Source organism: Salvelinus fontinalis, chromosome 23 (assembly GCF_029448725.1).
Source record: "Salvelinus fontinalis isolate EN_2023a chromosome 23, ASM2944872v1, whole genome shotgun sequence".
Classification (NCBI taxonomy): domain Eukaryota; kingdom Metazoa; phylum Chordata; class Actinopteri; order Salmoniformes; family Salmonidae; genus Salvelinus; species Salvelinus fontinalis.
The window spans coordinates 10,749,869-10,774,840 of NC_074687.1; the positions used below are offsets into that span (position 1 = coordinate 10,749,869).

The 24,972-nt window shown below is 44.1% G+C and overlaps 1 protein-coding gene across 3 annotated transcripts in view; it reads right to left on the reverse strand.

The window, feature by feature from the left end:
* Positions 1 to 15,018, reverse strand: part of LOC129820836 (tensin-1-like) — a 310,756-nt gene extending 295,738 nt beyond the window's left edge. The window contains exon 1 of one of the 3 annotated variants that reach the window (XM_055877855.1): positions 14,564 to 15,018. In XM_055877855.1, the coding sequence (XP_055733830.1) occupies positions 14,564 to 14,665 (102 nt within the window). In that variant the 5' untranslated portion in view covers positions 14,666 to 15,018. The remainder of the gene's footprint in view (positions 1 to 14,563) is intronic. The other 2 variants (XM_055877852.1, XM_055877854.1) reach the window with 2 other exon arrangements.
* Positions 15,019 to 24,972: the final 9,954 nt, after the last annotated feature.

The following is a 24,972-nucleotide window of genomic DNA, read 5'->3' on the forward strand; positions in this document are numbered from 1 at the left end:
CCCCGTGTCCTGAATATTTCTCTCCTTCCTCTGCTCTGATTTATTCCCACCTGATGAAGGCCATTTGTTCTGGGGATTAGTGCCGTCGGTCTCTGATTAATTACAGTGGTATTAAGAGCAGTGAGTGTGTGTGTGTAGAAGATGAGAAAAAAAATCCCATTGTGAAATAATACTCTTTTGCCAATTCATTGAAGGAAATATCATTCGTTGGAAATACATTTGACTGGTCATGGTTATCGGTCTACAGGTTAATATGCATCAATCTAGTGTAATTAAATAGGCGTGTGTGTACAGTATATTCGTTATGTATCTTGTTTATCACACGCCTACAACATACAGATAGAGAGCCTTTGAGTGGAAAATATGTCAGACAGTGCCTTAACCGTGTGGTAATTTCAAGACAACTGGAAACCCAGAAGAATACGAGGTCATGACATCAGTGATCTTCAGGTTGGAAAGTCAGAGCTCTAGAAAGAGGCCAGAGTTCCCGGGTTGGATGACCATTCAGAACTTTTTTTCAGTCGTAGCTCGTTCTTTTTTTCCCCCTAGCTGTCTTGAAAGTGTAACAGTTTAACTTTAGTCCGTCCCCTCACCCCGACCCGGGCGCGAACCAGGGACCCTCTGCACACATCAACAACAGCCACCCACGAAGCATCGTTACCGATCGCTCCACAAAGGCCGCCGGCCCTTGCAGAGCAAGGGGCACCACTACTTCAAGGTCTCAGAGCAAGTGACGTCACCGATTGAAAGGCTATTAGCGCGCACCACCGCTAACTAGATAGCCATTTCAAATAGGTTACAAAAGCACTGAAGTCGGAAGTCAGAGATGTCCAAGTTCTCAGATGTTTTGAAGCATCAAACGGTAACCTGATGGCAGGCTTCATCAACTCGTCACACACCACTTTGCAATGAGCTGGAGGCAGTATGTATTTTGAAAACATATACTTAATTGTTAGAAACCTGAATGTTTTCTGAGGCATGTCTTACCTTGTTTCAAAGTAGCCTAGTAGATCTCCTCTCTTGCTACATTTCTAACAGATATACATTTCTAACAGATATCTCTGTCATAGGAAACTACTTCCGTCAGCAGTTCCCCTTAGAAAACCGTGTTTTCCCGCTAATTTCACTGCCCTGTGTGCATATAATGTGAAGAAATAATACTTTATCAACATTTTAACCTAAACGTTCTGATCTGTTGCGTCAGACGCAAATCTTTATGTAGCCTATTCCTACTGGTTGTATGAATTTGGGATTCATACAACAATTTGGGATTCATAGCCTAAACTTTTCTACTAAAGTAAAATGACATAGGCTAGCTATATTTCTGTTGGTTACTCGTCTTGTTGGCTGAGAAAAAGTAAATGTGGTCAGTTAGACTAACACATTCAAAGTACACATCAGAATTCGGTAACCGAAAAACTGCTTCTATTACTGTTGAACAGCCATCACAAGCTGTCTACCAAGCCATGTAGTTGCTGGGTGATATATCGAATAAATTTGAATTTATTTTTAGTGCTATTTTCAAAATGCCTGTATCGCAGAATCAAGTTTCTTTATATTTTTTGTTTTTATGAGCGTTTACTGTGTGCCGCTTGTTCTCATTATGACTCGTCTCCTTCGCTCCTCTCCTTCGCTCCTCTCCTTCGCTCCTCTCCTTCGCTCCTCTGTGTTGTGCACCTGCCCATTTACACCAGAGATCTGTATATAACGATGAGATGCTCATGTCTCTGCCCTAACAATAGGAGTTGTTGTCCCAAAGGTGGGAAGGCAGGCGACAAGGTTAAGTTCAAAATAAGCGCATAAACCAATTGGGTGTATTTTGGACAGATTTTACGAGTGAAACATCTCGCTTCGCTTCTTTCTCCCAAGCCCCTACCCCTACCACTTACAACAACAAAGATGAGAGATCCCTTTTCCTCTCTACAAACGGTTTCAACTCGCTATTTGCATTTGAGGTTTGGTCCAACAGAATCGTTCATATGTAATCCGAAACACATGGAGACATTATTTGACTGTAATAGAGGAGAAATTAACCTTTCGAACCATACCCTGTTTCTGTTTCAACTTCTCACATTTCGAGCAGAGCAGACACTATTTAAATGGATGTACCAATGAACATTCATTCTGGAAACTGAATGCTCAGTAATGCCTGCTACATTATTAGTGATGGTGCACTACGCATGGTTCTGGTTAAATTTGTAACAAAAAAGGGAGTTTTTATAGACAGACTTGAAAGCCAGATCAGTGATTATTGCAACATCACTAAAGCAGGTATAACTATATTGATAAAAATAATGTCATTATTAGTAAGTCTTATGGTTGTGGAAATCATATATCAGCCTAGGTATATTTTCAAAAGCTCTATATTCATTAGATTATTGACTGTTTTAAATGCAGTGTATTTGACCTTTAATTGTACAACAAATATGTTTTAGAGAACATTTTAAATCAAGATGTACAGTATATCCTGAATCACCCATACGTTTGAAAAACTGTGCATTTAAATACTGTATGCCAAAAATAATTTATTATAATATTTCTACTACTGCAAATTGTATTTTAATAACCGTGTTTATACACACTGCATATTTATTTAAATACTGGATTCTTAACATGGCTCACTCTAATATACAGTACCAGTCAAAAGTTTGGATACACCGAATCATTCAAAGGTTTTTCATTATTTCTTTATCAAGATTTTTAATTTTTTCACTATTTTCTATACTGTAGAATAATAGTGAAGACATCAAAACTATGAAATAACACACATGGAATCATGTAGTAACCAAAAAAGTGTTAAACAAATCAAAATATATTTTGTATTTGAGATTCTTCAAAGTAGCCACCCTTTGCCTTGATGACAGCTTTGCACACTCTCGGCATTCTCTCAACCAGATTAATGACGAAGTCACCTGGAATGGATTTCAATTAACAAGTGTGCCTTGTTAAAAGTGAATTTGTGGAATTTCTTTCCTTCTTAATGCATTTGAGCCAATCAGTTATGTTGAGACAAGGTAGGGGTGGTATACAGAAGATGGCCCTATTTGGTAAAATACCAATTCCATATTAGGGCAAGAACAGCTCAAATTAGCAAAGAGAAACGACAGTCCATCAGAACTTTAAGACATGAAGGTCAGTCAATGCGTAAAAGTTTCTTCAAGTCGTAAAAACAATCAAGCGCTATGATGAAACTGTCCCTCATGCGAACCGCATGTCACGACTCCCGCCGAAGTCGGCTGTTTTTTCCGTGTTATTTTTCATGAAGATTTTTATTGTTAAACATAATTCTTGTGACTGTTTTGCGCGTTTTGCACTTTTGCCTAAATAAAGTGGGCGCCTGTTTACAAATCTCTGCTCTCCTGCACCTGACTTTGCTACCAGTACGCACACATCTGACACAGCCACAGGAAAGGAACACATTTACATTACGTTTAAGTCATTTAGCAGACGCTCTTATCCAGAGCGACTTACAAATTGGTGCATTCACCTTATGACATCCAGTGGAACAGCCACTTTACAACAGTGCATCTAAATCTTTTAAGGGGGGGGGGGGGGGGTAACCCATAGTTACCTCTGCTGCAGCAGATTGGAGTTAACTGCACCTCAGATTGCAGCCCAAATAAATGCTTCACAGAGTTCAAGTAACCGACAAATCTCAACGTCAACTGTTTAGAGGAGACTGTGTGAATCAGACCTTCGTGGTCGAAATGCTACAAAGAAACCACTACTGGGCCTCCCAAGTGGCGCAGAGGTCTAAGGCAATGCATCACAGTTCTAGCTGCGTTACTACCAATCCTGGTTCGATACCGGGCTGTGTTGCAGCCAGCCGTGACCGGGAGACCCATGAGGCCACACACAATTGGCCCAGCATCGTCCAGCTTAGGGGAGGGTTTGGCCAGCCAGAAAGTTCTTGTCCCATCGAGCTCTAGTGACTACTGTGACAGGATGGGCGCATGCACACTGACACGATCGCCAGGTGTACGGTGTTCCCTTTGACACATTGGTGCGACTGGCTTCCGGTTTAAGCATGCATTGTGTCAAGAAGCAGTGCGGCTTGGCGGGATTGTGTTTCGGAGGACTCACAGTTCCTGACCTTCACCACTCCCGAGTCCGTACGGGAGTTGTATGGATGGGAAAAGACTGTAACTACCAATTGGACATGACGAAATTGGGGAGAAAAGGGGGGTAGAAATAAAGAAAAGAAGTGTTGCATCAAATGACCTGGCCTCCACAATCACCCGACCTCAACCCAATTGAGATGGTTTGGGATGAGTTGGACCGCAGAGTAAAGGAAAAGCAGCTAACAAGTGCTCAGCATATGTGGGAAATCCTGCAAGACTGTTGGAAAAGCATTCCTCGTGAAGCTGGTTGAAAGAATGCCAAGAGTGTGCAAAGCTGTCATCAAGGCAAACTGTGGCTACATTGAAGAATCTCAAATATAAAATATATTTAGATTTTTTTTTAAACTTTTTTTGGTTACTACATTATTCCATATGTGTTATTTCATAGTTTTGATGTCTTCACTATTATTCTGCAATGTAGAAAATAGTAAAAATAAAGAAAAACCCTGGAAGTAGTAGATGTGTCCAAACTTTTGACTGGTAATGTATTTATTTGTTACTGCTCGACTAAAACTATCTTGGTCGAACAACAGCCTAACGACCAAACAATCAACCAGTCGACTAATTGTGGTCAGCCCTACACAATATTGTATATACAAAAGTATGTGGACACCCCTTCAAATTAGTGGGTTCGGCTATTTCAGCCACACCCGTTGCTGACAGGTGTATAAAATCAAGCACACCGACATGCAATCTCCATAGACAAACATTGGCAGTAGAATGGCCTTACTGAAGAGCTCAGTGACTTTCACCGTGACACCGTTATAGGATACAACCTGTCCAACAAGTCAGTTTGTCAAATATCTGCCATGCTAGAGCTGCCGCGGTCAACTCTAAGTGCTGTTATTGTGAAGTGGAAATGTCTAGGAGCAACAACTACTCAGCCACAAAGTTGTGGGTCATACAAGCTCACAGAACCGTCGAGTGCTGAAGCGCCTACTATAGCTTGGTTACATCACTCACTACCGAGTTCCAAACTTCTTCTGGAAGCAACGTCAGCACAAGAACTGTTCGTCAGGAGCTTTATGAAATGGGTTTCCATGGCCGGGCACCAGCACACAAGCCTAAAATCACCATGCGCAATGCCAAGCGTCGGCTGGAGTGGTGTAAAGATCGCCTACATTGGACTCTGGCGCAGTGGAAACGCGTTCTCTGGAGTGATGAATTGCGCTTCAAATCAAATCAAATCAAATTGTATTAGTCACATACACATGGTTAGTAGATGTTAATGCGAGTGTAGCGAAATGCTTGTGCTTCTAGTTCCGACAATGCAGTAATAACAACAAGTAGTCTAACCTAACAATTCCACAACTACTACCTTCTACACGCAAGTGTAAAGGGATAAAGAATATGTACATAAAGATATATGATTGAGTGATGGTACAGAACGGCATAGGCAAGATGCAGTAGATGGTATAGAGTACGGTATATACATATGAGATGAGTACTGTAGGGTATGTAAACATAAAGTGGCATAGTTTAACGTGGCTAGTGGTACATGTATTACATAAAGATGGCAAGATGCAGTAGATGATATAGAGTACAGTATATACATATACATATGAGATGGGTAATGTAGGGTATGTAAACATTATATTAAGTGGCATTGTTTAAAGTGGCTAGTAGTACATTTTTACATAATTTCCATCAATTCCCATTTTTAAAGTGGCTGGAGTTGAGTCAGTATGTTGGCAGCGGCCGCTAAATGTTAGTGGTGGCTGTTTAACAGTCTGATGGCCTTGAGATAGAAGCTGTTTTTCAGTCTCTCGGCCCCTGCTTTGATGCACCTGTACTGACCTCGCCTTCTGGATGATAGCGGGGTGAACAGGCAGTGGCTTGGGTGGTTGTTGTCCTTGATGATCTTTATGGCCTTCCTGTGACATCGGGTGGTGTAGGTGTCCTGGAGGGCAGGTAGTTTGCCCCCGGTGATGCGTTCTGCAGACCTCACTACCCTCTGGAGAGCCTTACGGTTGTGGGCGGAGCAGTTGCCGTACCAGGCGGTGATACAGCCCGACAGGATGCTCTCGATTGTGCATCTGTAGAAGTTTGTGAGTGCTTTTGGTGACAAGCCGAATTTCTTCAGCCTCCTGAGGTTGAAGAGGCGCTGCTGCGCCTTCTTCACAACGCTGTCTGTGTGGGTGGACCAATTCAGTTTGTCCGTGATGTGTACACCGAGGAACTTAAAACTTTCCACCTTCTCCACTACTGACCCGTCGATGTGGATAGGGGGGTGCTCCCTCTGCTGTTTCCTGAAGTCCACAATCATCTCCTTTGTTTTGTTGACGTTGAGTGTGAGGTTATTTTCCTGACACCACACTCCGAGGGCCCTCACCTCCTCCCTGTAGGCCGTCTCGTCGTTGTTGGTAATCAAGCCTACCACTGTAGTGTCATCCGCAAACTTGATGATTGAGTTGGAGGCGTGCATGGCCACGCAGTCGTGGGTGAACAGGGAGTACAGGAGAGGGTTCAGAACGCACCCTTGTGGGGCCCCAGTGTTGAGGATCAGCGGGGTGGAGATGTTGTTACCTACCCTCACCACCTGGGGGCGGCCCGTCAGGAAGTCCAGGACCCAGTTGCACAGGGCGGGGTCGAGACCCAGGGTCTCGAGCTTGATGACGAGTTTGGAGGGTACTATGGTGTTAAATGCTGAGCTGTATTCGATGAACAGCATTCTCACATAGGTATTCCTCTTGTCCAGATGGGTTAGGGCAGTGTGCAGTGTGGTTGCGATTGCGTCGTCTGTGGACCTATTGGGTCGGTAAGCAAATTGGAGTGGGTCTAGGGTGTCCGGTAGGGTGGAGGTGATATGGTCCTTGACTAGTCTCTCAAAGCACTTCATGATGACGGAAGTGAGTGCTACGGGGCGGTAGTCGTTTAGCTCAGTTACCTTAGCTTTCTTGGGAACAGGAACAATGGTGGCCCTCTTGAAGCATGTGGGAGCAGCAGACTGGGATAAGGATTGATTGAATATGTCCGTAAACACACCAGCCAGCTGGTCTGCGCATGCTCTGAGGACGCGGCTGGGAATGCCGTCTGGGCCTGCAGCCTTGCGAGGGTTAACACGTTTAAATGTTTTACTCACCTCAACTGCAGTGAAGGAGAGCCCGCAGGTTTTGGTAGCGGGCCGTGTCAGTGGCACTGTATTTGTCACGTTCCTGACCTATTTATGTTAGTTGTTTTGTGTGTTAGTTGGTCAGGACGTGAGGTTGGGTGGGCATTCTATGTTTTCTGTTTCTGTGTTGGTTTTGGGTTACCTGGTATGGCTCTTAATTAGAGGCAGGTGTTTGGCGTTCCTCTAATTAAGAGTCATATTTAGGTAGGCGTTGTCACAGTGTTCGTTGTGGGTGATTGTCTCCTGTGTCTGTGTTATGTCTTACACCATACGGGATTGTTTCGGTTGTTCGTTTCGTTTCGGTTTATGTAGTCTGTTCCTGTGTCAGCGTGCTTCGTGTATATGTAAGTTCGTTTGTTCAGGTCTGTCTACATCGTTTTGTTATTTTGTTAGTTATATCCAGTATAGTTCGTTTTCGTCTTTGTCTATTTTGTTTATTTAATAAATCATTATGTGTTCAAACTTCGCTGCGCCTTGGTTCCCTCAATACTCCTCCTTTTCCGAAAATGGAGAGGAGGAGGAACGCCGTTACAGAATCACCCACCATTCCAGAGCCAAGCAGCGGAGTCAACGGAGAAAGGGACAGGAAAAGAAGGAGCAATGGACATGGGACGATGTATTGGACGGAAAGGGTTGCTACACTTGGGAGGAGATCCTGGCTGGGAGGGATCGCCTCCCATGGGAACAGCTGGAGGCACTGAGGAGAGCAGAGGCTACCGAGGAGAGGAACCGGAGCTATGAGGGAACGCGTCTGGCACGGAAGCCAAAAAAGCCCGTAAGTAATTCCCAAAAATTTCTTGGGGGGAGGCTAGGAGGTATTGGGCCAAGGGCAGGTAGGAGACCTGCGCCCACTTCCCAGGCTTACCGTGGAGAGCGGGAGTACGGGCAGGCGCCGTGTTACGCAGTAGAGCGCACGGTGTCTCCTGTACGAGTGCATAGCCCAGTGCGGGTTATTCCACCTCCCCGCACTGGTAGGGCTAGATTGGGTATTGAGCCAGGTGTCATGAGGCCGGCTCAACGCGTCTGGTCTCCAGTGCGTCTCCTCGGGCCGGCATACATGGCACCTGCCTTACGCATGGTTTCCCCGGTTCGCCTACATAGCCCGGTGCGGGTTATTCCACCTCCCCGCACTGGTCGGGCAACCGGGAGTATTCAACCAGGTAAGGTTGGGCAAGCTCAATGCTCAAGAGTGCCAGTACGCCTCCACGGTCCGGTATTTCCGGCACCACCTCCCCGCCCCAGCCTAGTACCTACAGTGTCTACACTACGCACTAGGCTACCAGTGCGTATCCTGAGCCCTGTTCCTCCTCCACGCACTCTCCCTGTAGTGCGTGTATCTAGCCCGGTGCCTCCAGTTCCGGCCCCACGCACTAAGCTACCAGTGCGTCTCCAGAGCCCTGAACACACTGTATCTTCTCCCCCTACTAATCCTGATGTGCTTGTCCTCAGCCCGGTGTCACCAGTGCCGGTACCTCGCATCAGGGATAGAGTAGGCTTTGCGAGTACAGTGTGCCCTGTCCCTGCTTCCCGCACTAGTAGGAAGGTGCTTGTCATTAGCACGGTGCCTCCAGTTCCGGCACCACGCACCAGGTCTACAGTGCATCGTATCCGGCCAGAGCTATCCGTCTCCCCAGCGCCATCTGAGCCATCCGTCTCCCCAGCGCCATCTGAGCCATCCGTCTCCCCAGCGCCATCTGAGCCATCCGTCTCCCCAGCGCCATCTGAGCCATCCGTCTCCCCAGCGCCGTCTGAGCCATCCGTCTGCCATGAGCCTGCAAAGCCGCCCGTCTGCCATGAGCCTGCAAAGCCGCCCGTCTGCCATGAGCCTACAGAGCCATCCGCCAGACAGGAGCCGCTAGAGCCGTCAGCCAGACAGGAGCCGCTAGAGCCGTCAGCCAGACAGGATCTGCCAGAGCCGCCAACCAGACAGGATCTGCCAGAGCCGCCAACCAGACAGGATCTGCCAGAGCCGCCAACCAGACAGGATCTGCCAGAGCCGCCAACCAGACAGGATCTGCCAGAGCCGCCAACCAGACAGGATCTGCCAGAGCCGCCAGCGAGCCATGAGCAGCCAGAGCCGTCAGAGAGCCATGAGCAGCCAGAGCCGTCAGAGCGCCATGAGCAGCCAGAGCCGTCAGAGCGCCATGAGCGTCGAGAGCCGTCAGCCTGCCATGAGCGTCGAGAGCCGTCAGCCTGCCATGAGCGTCGAGAGCCGTCAGCCTGCCATGAGCGTCGAGAGCCGTCAGCCAGCCATGAGCGTCGAGATTCGTCAGTCAGCCATGAGCTGCCCTTCAGCCTAAAAAGGCTAGATACCCAGAACTGCCCATCAGTCCAGAGCTGTCTCTCTGTCCGGAGCTGCCTTTCAGTCCGGAGTTGCCCCTCTATCCTGATCTCCCTCTCTATCTTTATCTACCTCTATATTCTTATCTATCCCTCTGTCTTGATTTATCTCTCTGTCCCGGTGTTGTCCTTATTAGGTATATTATTAAGAGGATTTTGTGGGGGAGAAAAGAGGGTGGACATTCTTGGAGGGAGGAAGCTAAGATGGATTATGGTGGGGTGGGAACCGCGCCCGGAGCCTGAGCCACCACCGTGGTTAGATGCCCACCCAGACCCTCCCCTAGACTTTGTGCTGGTGCGTCCGGAGTTCGCACCTTGTGGGGGGGGTACTGTCACGTTCCTGACCTATTTATGTTAGTTGTTTTGTGTGTTAGTTGGTCAGGACGTGAGGTTGGGTGGGCATTCTATGTTTTCTGTTTCTGTGTTGGTTTTGGGTTACCTGGTATGGCTCTTAATTAGAGGCAGGTGTTTGGCGTTCCTCTAATTAAGAGTCATATTTAGGTAGGCGTTGTCACAGTGTTCGTTGTGGGTGATTGTCTCCTGTGTCTGTGTTATGTCTTACACCATACGGGATTGTTTCGGTTGTTCGTTTCGTTTCGGTTTATGTAGTCTGTTCCTGTGTCAGCGTGCTTCGTGTATATGTAAGTTCGTTTGTTCAGGTCTGTCTACATCGTTTTGTTATTTTGTTAGTTATATCCAGTATAGTTCGTTTTCGTCTTTGTCTATTTTGTTTATTTAATAAATCATTATGTGTTCAAACTTCGCTGCGCCTTGGTTCCCTCAATACTCCTCCTTTTCCGAAAATGGAGAGGAGGAGGAACGCCGTTACAGTATTGTCCTCAAAGCGGGCAAAAAAGTTATTTAGCCTGTCTGGGAGCAAGACATCCTGGTCCGCGACGGGGCTGGTTTTCTTTTTGTAATCCGTGATAGACTGTAGACCCTGCCACATACCTCTTGTGTCTGAGCTGTTGAACTGCGACTCTATTTTGTCTCTGTACTGGGACTTAGCCTGTTTGATAGCCTTGCGGAGAGAATAGCTACACTGTGTGTATTCGGTCATGTTTCCGGTCACCTTGCCCTGGTTAAAAGCTGTGGTTCGCGCTTTCAGTTTCACGCGAATGCTGCCGTCAATCCACGGTTTCTGGTTTGGGAATGTTTTAATCGTTGCTGTGGGTACGACATCGTCAATGCACTTCCTAATGAACTCGCTCACCGAATCAGCATATTCTTCAATGTTGTTGTTTTACGCAATGCGGAACATATTCCAATCCGCGTGATTGAAGCAGTCTTGAAGCGTGGAATCAGATTGGTCGGACCAGCGTTGAACAGACCTGAGCGCGGGAGCTTGTTGTTTTAGTTTCTGTTTGTAGGCTGGAATCAACAAAATGGAGTCGTGGTCAGCTTTTCCGAAAGGAGGGCGGGGGAGGGCCTTATATGCGTCGCGGAAGTTAGTATAACAATGATCCAGGGTTTTACCAGCCCTGGTAGCACAATCGATATGCTGATAGAATTTAGGGAGTTTTGTTTTTAGATTAGCCTTGTTAAAATCCCCAGCTACGATCACCAGCTACTTCACCATCTGGCAGTCCGACGGACGAATCTGGGTTTGGCGGATGGCAGAAGAACACTACCTGCCCCAATGCATAGTGCCAACTGTAAAGTTTGGTGGAGGCAGAATAATGATCTGTGGCTGTTTTTTCATGGTTCGGGCTAGGCCCCATGGTTCCAGTGAAGGGAAATCTTAACGCTACAGCATACAATGACATTCTAGACAATTCTGTGCTTCCAACTTGGTGGCAACAGTATGGGGAAGGCCCTTTCCTGTTTCAGCATGACAATGCCCCTGTGCACAAATCGAGGTCCATACAGAAACGGTTTATCGAGATCGGTGTGGAAGAACTTGACTGGTCTGCTCCGAGCCCTGACCTCAACAACATCGAACACTTTAGTGATGAATTGGAACGCTGACTGCGAAACAGATGTAATCGCCCAACATCAGTCCCTGACCTCACTAATAATCTTGTGTCTGAATGGAAGCAAGTCTCCGCAGCATTGTTCCAAAATCCAGGAGAAAGCCTTCCCAGAAGAGTGGAGGCTGTTATCGCAGCAAAGGGGGCGACCAACTCCATATTAATGTCCATGATTTTGGAATGAGATATTCAACGAGCCGGTGTCCACACACTTTTGGTAATGTAGTGTATATAAACTGGACAGTACCGGACCCAAAATTGAACCTTGTGTAGAGTCACATGTGATATCTATTTTCTCTGAGTTATGTTCACCAAGGGTGACAAACTCTCAACCGGTTAAATAGGTTCTAAACACAATTTCGAACTGGCATAGCCCCACTTGTTTTGAGCCCCAAATGTTTTGGGGGAAAAAACTGACAAAAATCAGGGGGTTCCTGTTTTGCATGTTATTTTGGCATTAATTAATAAGTGTCCCAGATCAGTTTGCAAACAACGTACAAAACAATTATAATAATACATTGAGTTAATAATGCCTCCATACAAACATGGTCTCTTTTTTTTGTTTTCTTGAGTAAGGCAGCTCCAAAATGCAGGTGTTTCAGCCTAGCTCAGTGCTTTCTGTGATGGTGGGGCAGCCAGCGGAAAATAAGGAGCGTAGGGGTTGCTAATGTTCTTTAGTTGTGCCGTGATTGGCTCAGTGTTCTGTCACTCATGGGGACACTACGTCTCTGCCAAATTGAAGGGTAGGGCTCAGAAATTCAAGCCTCTTGGGTGCTGCCATAGAGTTACATTAAAGTGCCCATCCAAGAAGGCTCAAGGTCATTGGCCACAGATAAAATGACGTCAAATCACGTTATCTCTACAGTAGCTTTGATTAGACTGATGTCAACATCATACTTTCAAAATCTTAGCTAGTCATCATCATGAATCAAATTTACCTGCAAATCCTTTTTAATCCTTGTCCTATGAAAATAAATTATTGATCAAACGTATCAGTGCTCATCGGTCATTCGACATAAACATTACAAGACAAGTTGGAGATCGTAAATTCAACAATTAGTGGTTTGGAAGGCATCAGTGGCTAACTGCAAGCATTGCAAAGCAATCACTAGCCTCCTATTCAGTGGAGTGGGTGTATGGTCCAAATTCAGGGTTGAAGGGTCTCTTTTCCAAGCTTAAAATTATAATCATTCAACATTGGCCATGCTGTCAATCATGATTTCTGCCGCACACAAAACAACTGTTAACTTGAAAGTAGGAAATCTGACTTCAGCAAAAACAAGACAACTGGGAACTTGGGCAAAAAAGAAACTCCAACTGGCAAAACAAGTCGCAGCTGTCTTGAAAGCACCATAAATCCAGAGAATGTCAGACTTTGATGACAAAGTACTATGCCAAAATCTGGACACGAAGGACCGCCGCGTCAACTTCCTGTTCAAGTGAGCACAGGACAACAATTTCAGTCGAAAAATGTCTTGTATGCTGCTGTATAAATTATGTAATATGCCAGGGAGATATGTTACTGTAGCTAAGAAAGCAATACTAAGTGTATGTTGTGTAGTAAGCTGTTAGTAGCCCATGTGCCTCACCCTAATAATTTGGTCTATTTTCCCCTCTTAATTTCGCCTACTGTTCTGACTTGGTCGTGCACACGTAGCCTACATTATAAAATGTTTTTGAGAAAGTAAATCATCAAATTTTGTAAGAGCTTTCATTGTTCATTGCTTTCATTGCTTATATGCCCCCTTTATTTATCCTACGGTTCTGACTTGATGTACAGGGAGGACACTGCAAGAACTGCCCATGTTCTGAATTCTGTCGCTGTACATTTCAAAAGTGATGAACAAATAGTTATATTGACTACGTCCGTCCTAGCTCGCTCATTAATGTCTTAATCGAAATTATGGATTGCCTCTTACACGCTTGTCGTCCCCTTATGCCATAGTTTGTAGATCTCAATTGTCAGCAGTGGGTAGTTCTGTAATGGTCATCGTTGCATGAGGAAAGATCGGACCAAAGCGCAGCGCGGTAAGTGTTCATGATATTTATTAACACTGAACACTAGAACAAAAACAACAAAGTGAGAAACGAAACCGAAACAGTCCTGTCAGGTGCAGAAAACACTAAACAGAAAATAACTACCCACAGGTGGGAAAATGCTACCTAAGTATGGTTCCCAATCAGAGACAACGATAGACAGCTGTCCCTGATTGAGAACCATACCCGGCCAAAACAAAGGAATACCAAAACATAGAAAAATGAACATAGAATGCCCACCCAAATCACACCCTGACCAAACCAAAATAGAGACATATAAAGCTCTCTAAGGTCAAGGCGTGACACCACAACTCCTCTTATCTCGACTATATGGGTTCTCAAATCGACAGGCAGTCAAGTGAAAGGTGGATGGGCGTGTGTCTTGTTTACCTGCAAATCTGGCTGTAAACTAAGAGTACCAGAGACCACTTGTTTGTCACATTAGACAGGACCCAGCATTTCAACATATTGTTTTATCCGTGTCACATATCTACCCATTAGCTATACTTTGTTAAAAGGCAGTAAATGAGGCTGAATTAACTGTTTTGTTGGCAGACAAGGCTCCGCTGATCGCCGGGTGTAGCAGAGGTAAGGTGTTGGGACTGCTGTTGGGACTCTGCTGTTGGGACAACTTTATGTAGGCCCTAACAGTTTGTGGGCACCGTTTGTCACCGTTATAGTGCAATTTATATATTGTTTAGTGTTGTGTTGTGTAGTGGCTTTGCTGGCATGCACCCCACTTTTTTTCTCTTTTTTTTTGCCCCATCAAGATGTACATGCTAAAATCGCCACTGAAAACCGATAAATATTCATTCACAAAAAAATGCATGGTTGGCCACCTTGTATTGTGTGAAGGAGTTAGCCTATTAGGAATAGACCCCCTGCCCAGTCAAATTAAAAACGTGCCGTTTTCTGTGCCCACTTTTCTGCGCTATCAATGAAAAGACGGTGTGTTAATTATGGGAATGTGTGATGTGTCCTACCTTTTTCAACAGTTTCTTGTCCTCTTTCTTTTTGTCATGTTGGTCAGGAGGAATTTGCAGGAGGTCGTCATCACAACAGATGAAACTCACTGTGCATCCCATCCAGGCAACTTCAGATCAGAGTCGCGTGGACACATTCAAAAACGTGATATTTCAGAGCTACGTTTTTCACTCCGCATAGTGAATTCTCGCAGGCCCTTTACTCAAGCAGGTAAAACTGCGCTCCTGTGTTCCTGCCCGCAAATGATGAGAGTATTCAAATCGTACGCGATATCGCTAGCACTTTTATAAAACGGTTATGCATTCTATAAACAGGTCACTCTAAATTTCTCACTCCATGTCTTGCACCACATTTTGTTCCCGTTTTCCACTAAAACCCCATGCATAATCCCACATCGGACTGCTTTCCCGCTGTTCAGGAAAAGGCAGGCTTGAAAGTGAAGAAAAAAGAAAAAACACAACTATGGGCACTGGGCACGAGTAGTACTAGCTACATCTCGCTCTCTCTCTCTCTCTCTCTCTCTCTCTCTCTCTCTCTCTCTCTCTCTCTCTCTCTCTCTCTCTCTCTCTCTCTCTCTCTCTCTCTCTCTCTCTCTCTCTCTCTCTCTCTCTCTCTCTCTGTGCATCAATGTAACGTCATAACTTTATTTGAATAGATAGACTGTTTGATTGATAGATTACTATGCAAATTAAAAACATGTTAAAATTGGAAATTAAAAACATGTAAACAATACATTGAAGGCAAAATACAGACATCCCCCAGGCTATCCTTGGGATACACACGACCATCAGTCAGCCAAAACCAACGGCCACATTACGTTCTGCACCTTTGACAGTAAGTAGTTGCTTGTGAGCTGATGGCTCTTTCCTGATTTGACAACAGAATCTTGGTCTGCGGTTGGTGCACCATGCAGACAGCCAGCAAAGAAAAAGTGTATGAATCCAAGATCAGCTAAGTTTTTCTTTGGTTACTTCAACACACTAGCATGTCTTTCCTCTGATGTATTGTATAATGTAGTGTGTCAACTATGAAATATGTAATGGGTGATGGTGCGAAGAAAATGATGTCAGCATGACATTACCTAAATCCAGAACAAATTCGAGAAAGTGTACAGCATTATATAGAGCCCTTATTGCATGGAACTTCCTTCCATCTCATATTGCTCAAATAAACAGCAAACTGTTTAAAAAAACAGATAAAGCAACACCTCACGGCACAACGCCTCTCCCCTATTTGACCTAGATAGTTTGTGTGTATGTATTGATATCTAGGTGTAACGGATGTGAAATGGCTAGCTAGTTAGCGGGTACGCGCTAGTAGCATTTCAATCAGTTACGTCACTTGCTCTGAGACATTAAGTAGGGTTGCCCCTTGCTCTGCAAGGGCCGCGGCCTTTGTGGAGCGATGGGTAGCGATGCTTCGTGGGCAACCGTTGTTGATGTGTGCAGAAGGTCCCTGGTTCGCGCCCATGTCGGGGCGGGGGACGACGTAAAGTTATACTGTTACATAGGCTACGTGTGCCTTTACAAATAAATCTATGTAGTTCTGTCCTTGAGCTGTTCTTGTCTATTGATGTTCTGTATTATGTCATTCGGTATTATGTTTTGTGTGGACCCCAGGAAGAGTAGCTGCTGCTTTTGCAAAAGCTAATGGGGATCCTAATAAAATACCAAAGTCATGACCCCGTAGGCAAATGGTAGGGGTCCCATAGTGCCTTTGGCTGAGGTCACACAATGGACGAAGAGGCACGTGTGTAATGGGCCATGGACACGGTCACTGTGGAGCTGGAGAACTGCCCAGCCACATGGGGGCTATAGAAGAATGTGTTGGTTTCGGACTTGGGCCTGCACGGCTTTATGAGTCCTCCTTCTCTCGCCATCATCTCGCTCTCTCTGCGCAGGACCTGGGTGGTGTTCAGTAGGTGGATTTAGTTTTTGAAACATTATGAAACAGGGAGGTACTACCAGAACTTGACTAATAAGAACACAGATGTTCGCTTTTCTGTTGCAAAGCATTTTGCTACAGTGTGTCCTACTGAACACTGCAGAACACAACGAATTCCGCACGTTTATGCGACCCAATCCTCTCAGAGACCAGCAGAGCAGATCTCTCCACCTGATTCTGATCAACTTCCCATGGATATCCAACACAATATTCTGCACATTCCCACATGGCATCAACCTGAGGCTCTCACAGATGAGTTTGGGGATGGGAGAGTTATGGAGATGTTTAAAGAGCAAACACACCAGTACCTGCATGAGGATTACAGGTATCTTAATATTAAAGATGGGAATGTTTGGCTAATATACTCCACTGTTCAAAAATCCTTTCATTTTACTGAATGCATTTGTCCTCTGCTAAATATGCCTTTAGAGAAGGGGTTGTCTAGGAGGATCTTAGTCCACAACACTGCTACTTACATTGAGGGAGGCACCATTTTTAACTACCAAAATCTATGGCAGTTGGTTCATTTAAACTGTGGCTGAGAGGGGTTTTGCAAAGCTTAGATGTCACGCCCTGGCCTTAGTTATCTTTGTTTTCTGTATTATTTTAGTTAGGTCAGGGTGTGACATGGGGGATGTATGTGTTTTTTGTCTAGACTAGGGTGTTTGTATTGTATAGGGGGTTTTGTAGAGTGTATGGGGTTGTGTTCAGTGTAGGTGTTTATGTATGTCTATGGTTGCCTGGAGTGGTTCTCAATTAGAGACAGCTGTCATTAGTTGTCTCTGATTGAGAGCCATATTTAGGCAGCCATAGGCATTAGGTAGGTTGTGGGTAATTGTCTATGTCAGCACTTAGTTTGTATAGCTTCACGGTCGTCGTTTTGTTAGTTTGTAATATTGTTTGTTTCGTCTTCATTTCATTAAAGAAGATGTATTTATATCACGCTGCGCCTTGGTCCACTCTTTCACAGAAAGACGATCGTGACATTAGAGTAGTTTGAAGGTAACTAGCACCAGTGGCGTGTATTCATAAATGCCAAGGGAAGCCAGGCTTCCCCAAATATTTGACCAATAAAAAATAAATAATAACAATAATACCTTTTTTGGTCTATCTCTCTGTGTTTTCATAATTTTCAGTCAATTTGCAAATGTCTGAATCTCACTGGAGAAATCAACCAAGCGATGGAAACATCTCCCCTCTGTCTCAGTATGTAAAGCCCATCTATCTGATGCTGTCTGGACCAAATGAGTATGACATGTTGCGGCCGTAGCATTTGATTGATTGATGCCAGGAAGCATTTGACTTCCGTTGATAAAAAAACATTAAATAATTAGCCAATCAGCGTTGAGCTGAACACAACTGTAGGTTGTCCTGGTGGAGCAAAATGCCTCCCAAGGGAGACCAGCTTGGATTTGGCCTCACACCAATCAAATCACATCCTAAGCAAAACATCATTTTCATTTCTGGTCTACTTGTGTTGATGTCCCGCAGTAGCTAGCTTGCTAAATCAGCCCTTTCCTAAGCCATGGATGGAGATGGGGATTTGGACTTGTGGTTTTGACTTAATTCTCTGTACAGGCCAATGATTATGAGGGCGATTCTGATCTAACCATACATTTATATGTTATTGCACTACCCAGAGACGATTGAAGTTCAATATGTAGCCTAGATGTAGCCTATTCCTTTTAGGTTCACGTTAACTAGCTAGTTAAGTTAGCTGGTTCATTGTTGCCCATGCGAGGAAGTCAGGCTAGCAATAATTTTAGCTAGATAGCTTATGACAACAAAATGTATGAGAGAGCCATAGACCATTTTGTCAACATGAAAGAGAACTTTGGCGTTCAACTAGTCTACAAGTAGTGTGAGTCCCAAAAATGTTTTTACTTGTGCCATTTTTGGTATCTTTAAGTTTGTTTTCAGTGTATTAAACTAAGTGTGTATAGCCTTGTTGATTTGATGATGTTTAAATGTTTAAGTTGAAATGGCATTGCTCCTGTTGTATTTGTTCTGACTTGCGGTAACTGTCAAAAACATTTACTTGCTTGACCATGTTGCAGGTCATATAACTGTTTGTTACATGCAATATTTGCTTTGTGGACTTCACCGGACAGATGTTGCTCTCCGGTTTTGTGATGAAACAAATGTATGCGTAGTTGAATTTATTCCGCCACTGTGTGACTGTCTTTTTGTTGTCACAGCCTTACTGTATATGACGGATGGGTTATAGAGCAAACAACGCAACTATCACAACACATGTTGTAATATGGATGTTTTACTGGCTTGGCTTGGCTTGGCTTCCTCAGTGATTTTACCCACGCACCGCTACTGACTGGCACTCCTGGGGTCTGTCACATTGGCAGCAGCCTACTATACTGTTCCTGGAAACTGAGGTTTTTATCAAGCTGGCTGCCTATCAGGCCTTGCTGAGCCTGCAATCAACACACACTTCAGTACAACTGGTGTCACTGATCCTAAGATTCTCATTCGGGCAAAAGACAGTCCTCTCCTCAACTCCTCCAACTTCTCTCCTCCAGGACCCGGAAACCGATGTGGTCGAGTACAGTGTCATTTCATTAGTAGGCGAATGAAAGAGGCTGCTCATCTCCTCGATGACCTACTTCGACAGAGGATGCACAAGAGTATCCTAAGGACACGGAGCCCGGAAGTGTTTAAAATCCGCCACACCCCCTTTGAATGAGCTGTTGGTTTCTGGAAGGAGAAAAGTGTGCAGCAGGCACATGGTTAAAAACCTTACGCTACTTATCCTTTTAACAATAAAATGTCTTGCACAACTAGCTACATTTTTAAAATCCCTTTCCACATTTATGTTGGAATCCATCCCTGTAAACGTCATTTGCTTGAGGATGTATGAGTGGACAAGGAGAGTCTCATTTCATACAAGCACATTTTTTTTAAACGTTTCCTCTCTTCCTTTCCTCTCCTCGATTACCTTTGACATTTTTCAAACAGAGGAGAGGAGGGAGGATGGAGTATGGCGGAGTTAGCCAAACGAATGGACAATCTCCCCCTGTCTGTGAAAGAGTTTATTTGTTCTTACTTTGCTTGCTGTTTTACCAGGTATATAAGCTGTTATATACCACAACTCCTCTTATCTCGACTATATGGGTTCTCAAATCGACAGGCAGTCAAGTGAAAGGTGGATGGGCGTGTGTCTTGTTTACCTGCAAATCTGGCTGTAAACTAAGAGTACCAGAGACCCCTTGTTTTTCACATTAGACAGGACCCAGCATTTCAACGTATTGTTTTATCCATGTCACATATCTAGAGCACAGATCCTTGAATGAAGAAAGCACATGTCATGCAAAAACTTTTCAAGCACAAGAAGACCACGAGATTCATTACCTCCTGTCCCTGCAGCAGTGACGCATTGCTTACCCCCTGTTTGAAAGATTTCTCATCTGAGCTAAAGGTGATCTGGGATTCCTCTCATTCAGGCAGGCTGGCAAGCTACTCCGGAGGCTAACAAGGGGGCTAATCCTAGCACAGTGCTTCAGAATAAACAGTGCCGGTTCTTGGCAGAGCAGCAGAACCAAATGTACCAGGCCGAGGTGGTCACAAGGCTATAGATGTATGATATCGATTTCCCGCAGGAGCTGAATAAGGCAGTGGAGGTGGGATTATTGGATTATGGAGGCTATCCTCTAATGATTATGGATCATTGGATTATGGAGGCTATCACCCTGGCGTATGACAGCAAAGAACAAAGTTTTCCTAGTTGTGAGAGTGCTCACTCCACTAGGGGTGTGGCGTCTGCTTGGGCATTGTTCAGGAGCATGAAGATTAGTGATATCTGTGCTGCAGCGAGTTGAGGTTCCCGACATACAGTGGGGCAAAAAAGTATTTAGTCAGCCACCAATTGTGCAAGTTCTCCCACTTAAAAAGATGAGAGGCCTGTAATTTTCATCATAGGTTCACTTCAACTATGACAGACAAAATGAGAAAAAAAAATCCAGAAAATCACATTGTAGGATTTTTAATGAATTTACTTGCAAATTATGGTGGAAAATAAGTACCTTTGAGTATAGTGTTCACACCATAGTGTTCTTATGGCCGGGTCTGGTAGTGTGTGTTAGGCAGTGTGAATTTATTTGGGTTACCACAGTTCCCTGATTGTTTGAGCCTTGGGCTAACTTGGAAGTGCATGGGTACACCGTTTCCAGTTTACTGCAAGTTTCCGGTGGGTCTGAACTTCGGGCTGCCATTGTTTACCGACTCTGGTTGAGTGTGTGCTTTACCAAGTCAAGACAGGTGACTTGGTAAAGCAGGTGACTTGGTGAACCAGGTGACTTGGTGAACCAGGTGACTTGGTGAAGAATTTCCTTGTACTAGTTCTGACATTTCAGGCTTGCAAGGTAAGTACTGTTCTTGGAACCGTGGGGTCTATGGACTTCAGCTGCAGTGGCAGTGTGTCAGTGCACATAGCCGAGTTGCAGCAGGTTCTGGTTTCTATATGGACCTCTGACATTTCAAGCCTCTTAAGGCTCTGAAAGTCAGGCTTCTCGGGTAAGTATTAGGGAAGAAAGTGGCTGTTGTAACCCCTTTTTGGAATTGGTGGAACCTGTGTGTGCTTGAGCTGCCATTTGCTCCTTTGTTTGATACCCTCTGAGCTGGCTTGGGGCATTATTGTATCTCCCTATAGCATTTTATACCAAGTGACCGACTGATAGAAAATGTATGGTTATGAATATAACTGTTAGGATCGACGCTGATAGAAATGAGAAGCAGGTACAGGTTAGTGAACATTTAATTATCAACAGACATGGAACGGAACGGAACAGAACAGGACAGTGTCTGAACAAGAACACATAACAACATTAATGCAGACACAGGGAACAAACGGGGGAGCAGACAGTTATAGACGGGGCAATCAACAAAGGGAAGGAGTCCAGGTGAGTCCAATGAGCGCTGCTGCTCATAATGATGGTAACAGGTGTGCGTAATGAAGGGCCCTCGAGCGCCAGAGAGGGAGAACGGGAGCAGGCGTGACAATAACTACTGTTCCCTGAAGGAGGAAACGAGGTATAACATATTTTGGCCCCGTGCCATCAGGGGATTTGAGCTCGCTGAAGAGCAACACTGAATTGAGGAAATTAATTAGAGCCCTGTTATTATAGCCATGAAGGTGGGGATTCCAAGGGCGGGCTCGACATTCATTGGCCTGTAGGGAGTGATTTCAGTTTTTTTCAGGTGAATATGATTTGTCGTTGGCTCCCAGTAGTATGTTAAACCTAGTTCCCTCCTTCAGGGAACAGTGGTTATATCCACCCCTTACATGTTTGATAACTGACACGGTACCACTGGCTCCAGTATAGGACAGTCCATTACAGGAATTGTTTCAAACCCTCTGTCATTAACCCCCATAACATACTTATAAATTAGCATTAGTTCCATATGTTTGTGTGAACAATCAAGTTAACTGAGGAGCACTCTGCAGTCATCTTCCCTGGACCAAAGTGCTGGTCATCTGGTTGCTATTGATGCTCAATGGGACCTTCTGGAGCTCCGTTATCCTCTGGTTGTTTATACAGATGCTGACATGGAGAGTGGTAATAAAAGCTGCATACTCCTTTCATTTTGATTCACAAAGGGTTTTTATGAAGGGTTTTTATGAAGGGTTTGAGGGGGAAGATAAAGACAGGACTAGACACATTTCCAAGGTTTTCATTGATTTGTGTGCATGGTGGTAAAACTACACTGTCACGTCAGTGTACTGTATACTGTGTACAGTAGGCTACGATGACTCTTTCCTCTACCACCTGATTCCAAACTCTTTTGGCCGCTGTGGGGCTTGACAGCTCTTATGTGCCTGGGACCTGTTGTCCTGTTAAAGTCAGCCAGAGTCAGGCCCTTGAAACAACATGTTTTAAGTACTCTGGTGCCCAAAACTCTAAACCGCTTACTTTCTCCATACTGTAACTGTCAAGGCTACAGTAATCGCTTTATGTATTTTTAAGGACCAGGGTATACTGAAGCTTCCCTGTGGCAGCTATGAAACAGATATGAAACAGCTATGAAACAGCTATGGTTATTTCAGTAAAAAAATAATAGTTGATCTTCTTCAGAGACACATTGTAATAGATTGGTCAAATAACACTATTCTGCCTAGCTACTATTATTATACTTACCTGATTGGTTAATCCAGTGACCTTTTACCTTGGTGAACATTGATAGAACGTGCTGCGTCGGGAACATGCCCCAATGTTGTACTACCATGCTCTTTGATTAGTGAAGTTACCAAAATGGAGCTCCAATCACATGGCAAATTATTTATACTGTAGGTGATAAAGAGTGAAATATCACACCTTAGGAAACGAAGTTTAGATACTAATTTACTCGATGACTCCTCTCCATCGCACTCTGTTCTGTGTTGTCTTTTCATTGTCTTCCAACTTATTCCAGAACTTTTGATATCTGCTTCAAGCTCGCGCTTTCAGGTGTTTCGTGGGCGTCCTCATCCATTTCCCTGTTTGGAAACGATAACAACTGTCTTGTCATAGACTCCCCTTTTATAAATATCACAGTGATACCTCAGGTAAGAATACTTAGGCACATTCATTTGATGTTATAAAAACTACACAATGTCATGTGACTCTAAGAGAAAACATTAGATAGAAGACCTACAAGAAAGCATGCCTACATTTCACTCTTTGGGAATCAGATTTAAAACATGACAAAGCATACTATAATCACAGATATTAATGAATGGAAACTTCCCATTTCTCTACGATTGAGTCCCTCTTTGTGAAAATACAACCCACTGTTAGAAGAATGAACCCTAACGTGAAAACCACAGAATGTCGAGTTTCATCCCCAAAGAGCTAAGCAAGGTGTTCTGTTTCATATTAGATCTTTGATCGTATCTCTTTGTCTTGGAGGAGAAAAAACCCTGAAATAAGACATGTTTGATGTGTGACAAATCAAGCTTCATATTTTCTAATGGTTCCTTCCACGTCCCCATTAAAATATCAGGAGCATGACTGACTGTGTATTGTACAGGGACAAGCCTACTTTCTTCAGTAAAGTAAAGACCTCTATGAAATGAATTTCTAGAACTAATGGCGTGTTCATGTGCCTGGAAACTCAGCAAGTCGGAAATGTCAGAGTTTCCTAGTTCCAACTAGCATGTAAATGTGGCAAAAGACCAGTGCAACTGAAGGTATCTCATTTTACTTTGAATGATGGGTAAAGAAGTATAGTTCTGAGGTCAAAGTAGTCTGACTGATGATGATGATGGGTGCATTTGATGGGTGCATTTGGGGTCATCTTGGGTCAGCTGAGGCAAGGTGGTTGGTCAGGCATACTCCAAGTTGATATAGAGTACCACAGTATGAGTCATAATACCCATAAAACCTAGCTGTCAAACAGGGAAATGGTTCCAATCGTTTTTCCACCATAAATATAAGGGGATAAGGGGATTTTTAGAAACACTTAAAATAAGGGCTGTGAATCGTGTGGACTTACCATAGCATGACGTTTTGATAAATCTCTCTAGGACAAGGTGACTTTTATTAATATATTGGCCTGAAATTTCCCCTGAAAAATGAAATGGTAATTAGCTGCTAATGTTGTATCATAAAGAACTACAAATGCCATGATGATCTGGACGAGACTGCCGAATCGAGGCAAAGGTAAGAATCTCTGGATTAACTATCAAGCATTAGATTAACCTCAGAGCTATATTTGTTATTCTTATCGCTTACTTTAAAAAATATATTTTCTTAAAACTGCATTGTTGGTCAAGGGCTTGTAAGTAAGCATTTCACTGTAAGGTTGTCTTCGGCACATGTGACAAATAACATTTGATTTGATTTGAAGCACACAGCCATACAGTCTCCATAGACAAACATTGGCAGTATAATGGCCTTACTGAAGAGCTCAGTGACTCTCAACATGGCACTGTCATAGGATGCCACCTTTCCAACAAGTCAGTTTGTCAAATTTCCCATTTCTGCCCTGCTATGCCCCAGTCAACTGTAAGCAGAGTATGTGTATTTAAATTAACACAGTACCTGTTAGTAAAGGTGTCAGCTAGAGATTACGTGAAGGAGCTTGCAGGGATTTGTAGTTTTGCATGATGTCTACTTTGATGCTAATTAGCATCTGAGGGTAAATAGAGCCGACTATATTGATAAAAGTCACCTTGTCCAAGAGAGATTTACATGGTTATCAAAACGTCACACCAGGGCAAGACTACACAAAACACAGCCCTTATTTTAAGTGTTTATAAAATCCCCTATGGGAAAAATGAATGGTGGAAAAAACGATTGGAACCATTTCCTTGTTTGACCACTAGGTTTTATGGGTATTATCACACCTTCACTGTGGGGCTCTATTCATGTCATAAGAAGGAATTTCCCAGACCATGCCCACAAATCAACCCCCAATGTAAAAGAACAAACTTCGTAGTACATTTTTTGTTATACAGAAATAACAAAACAATGCC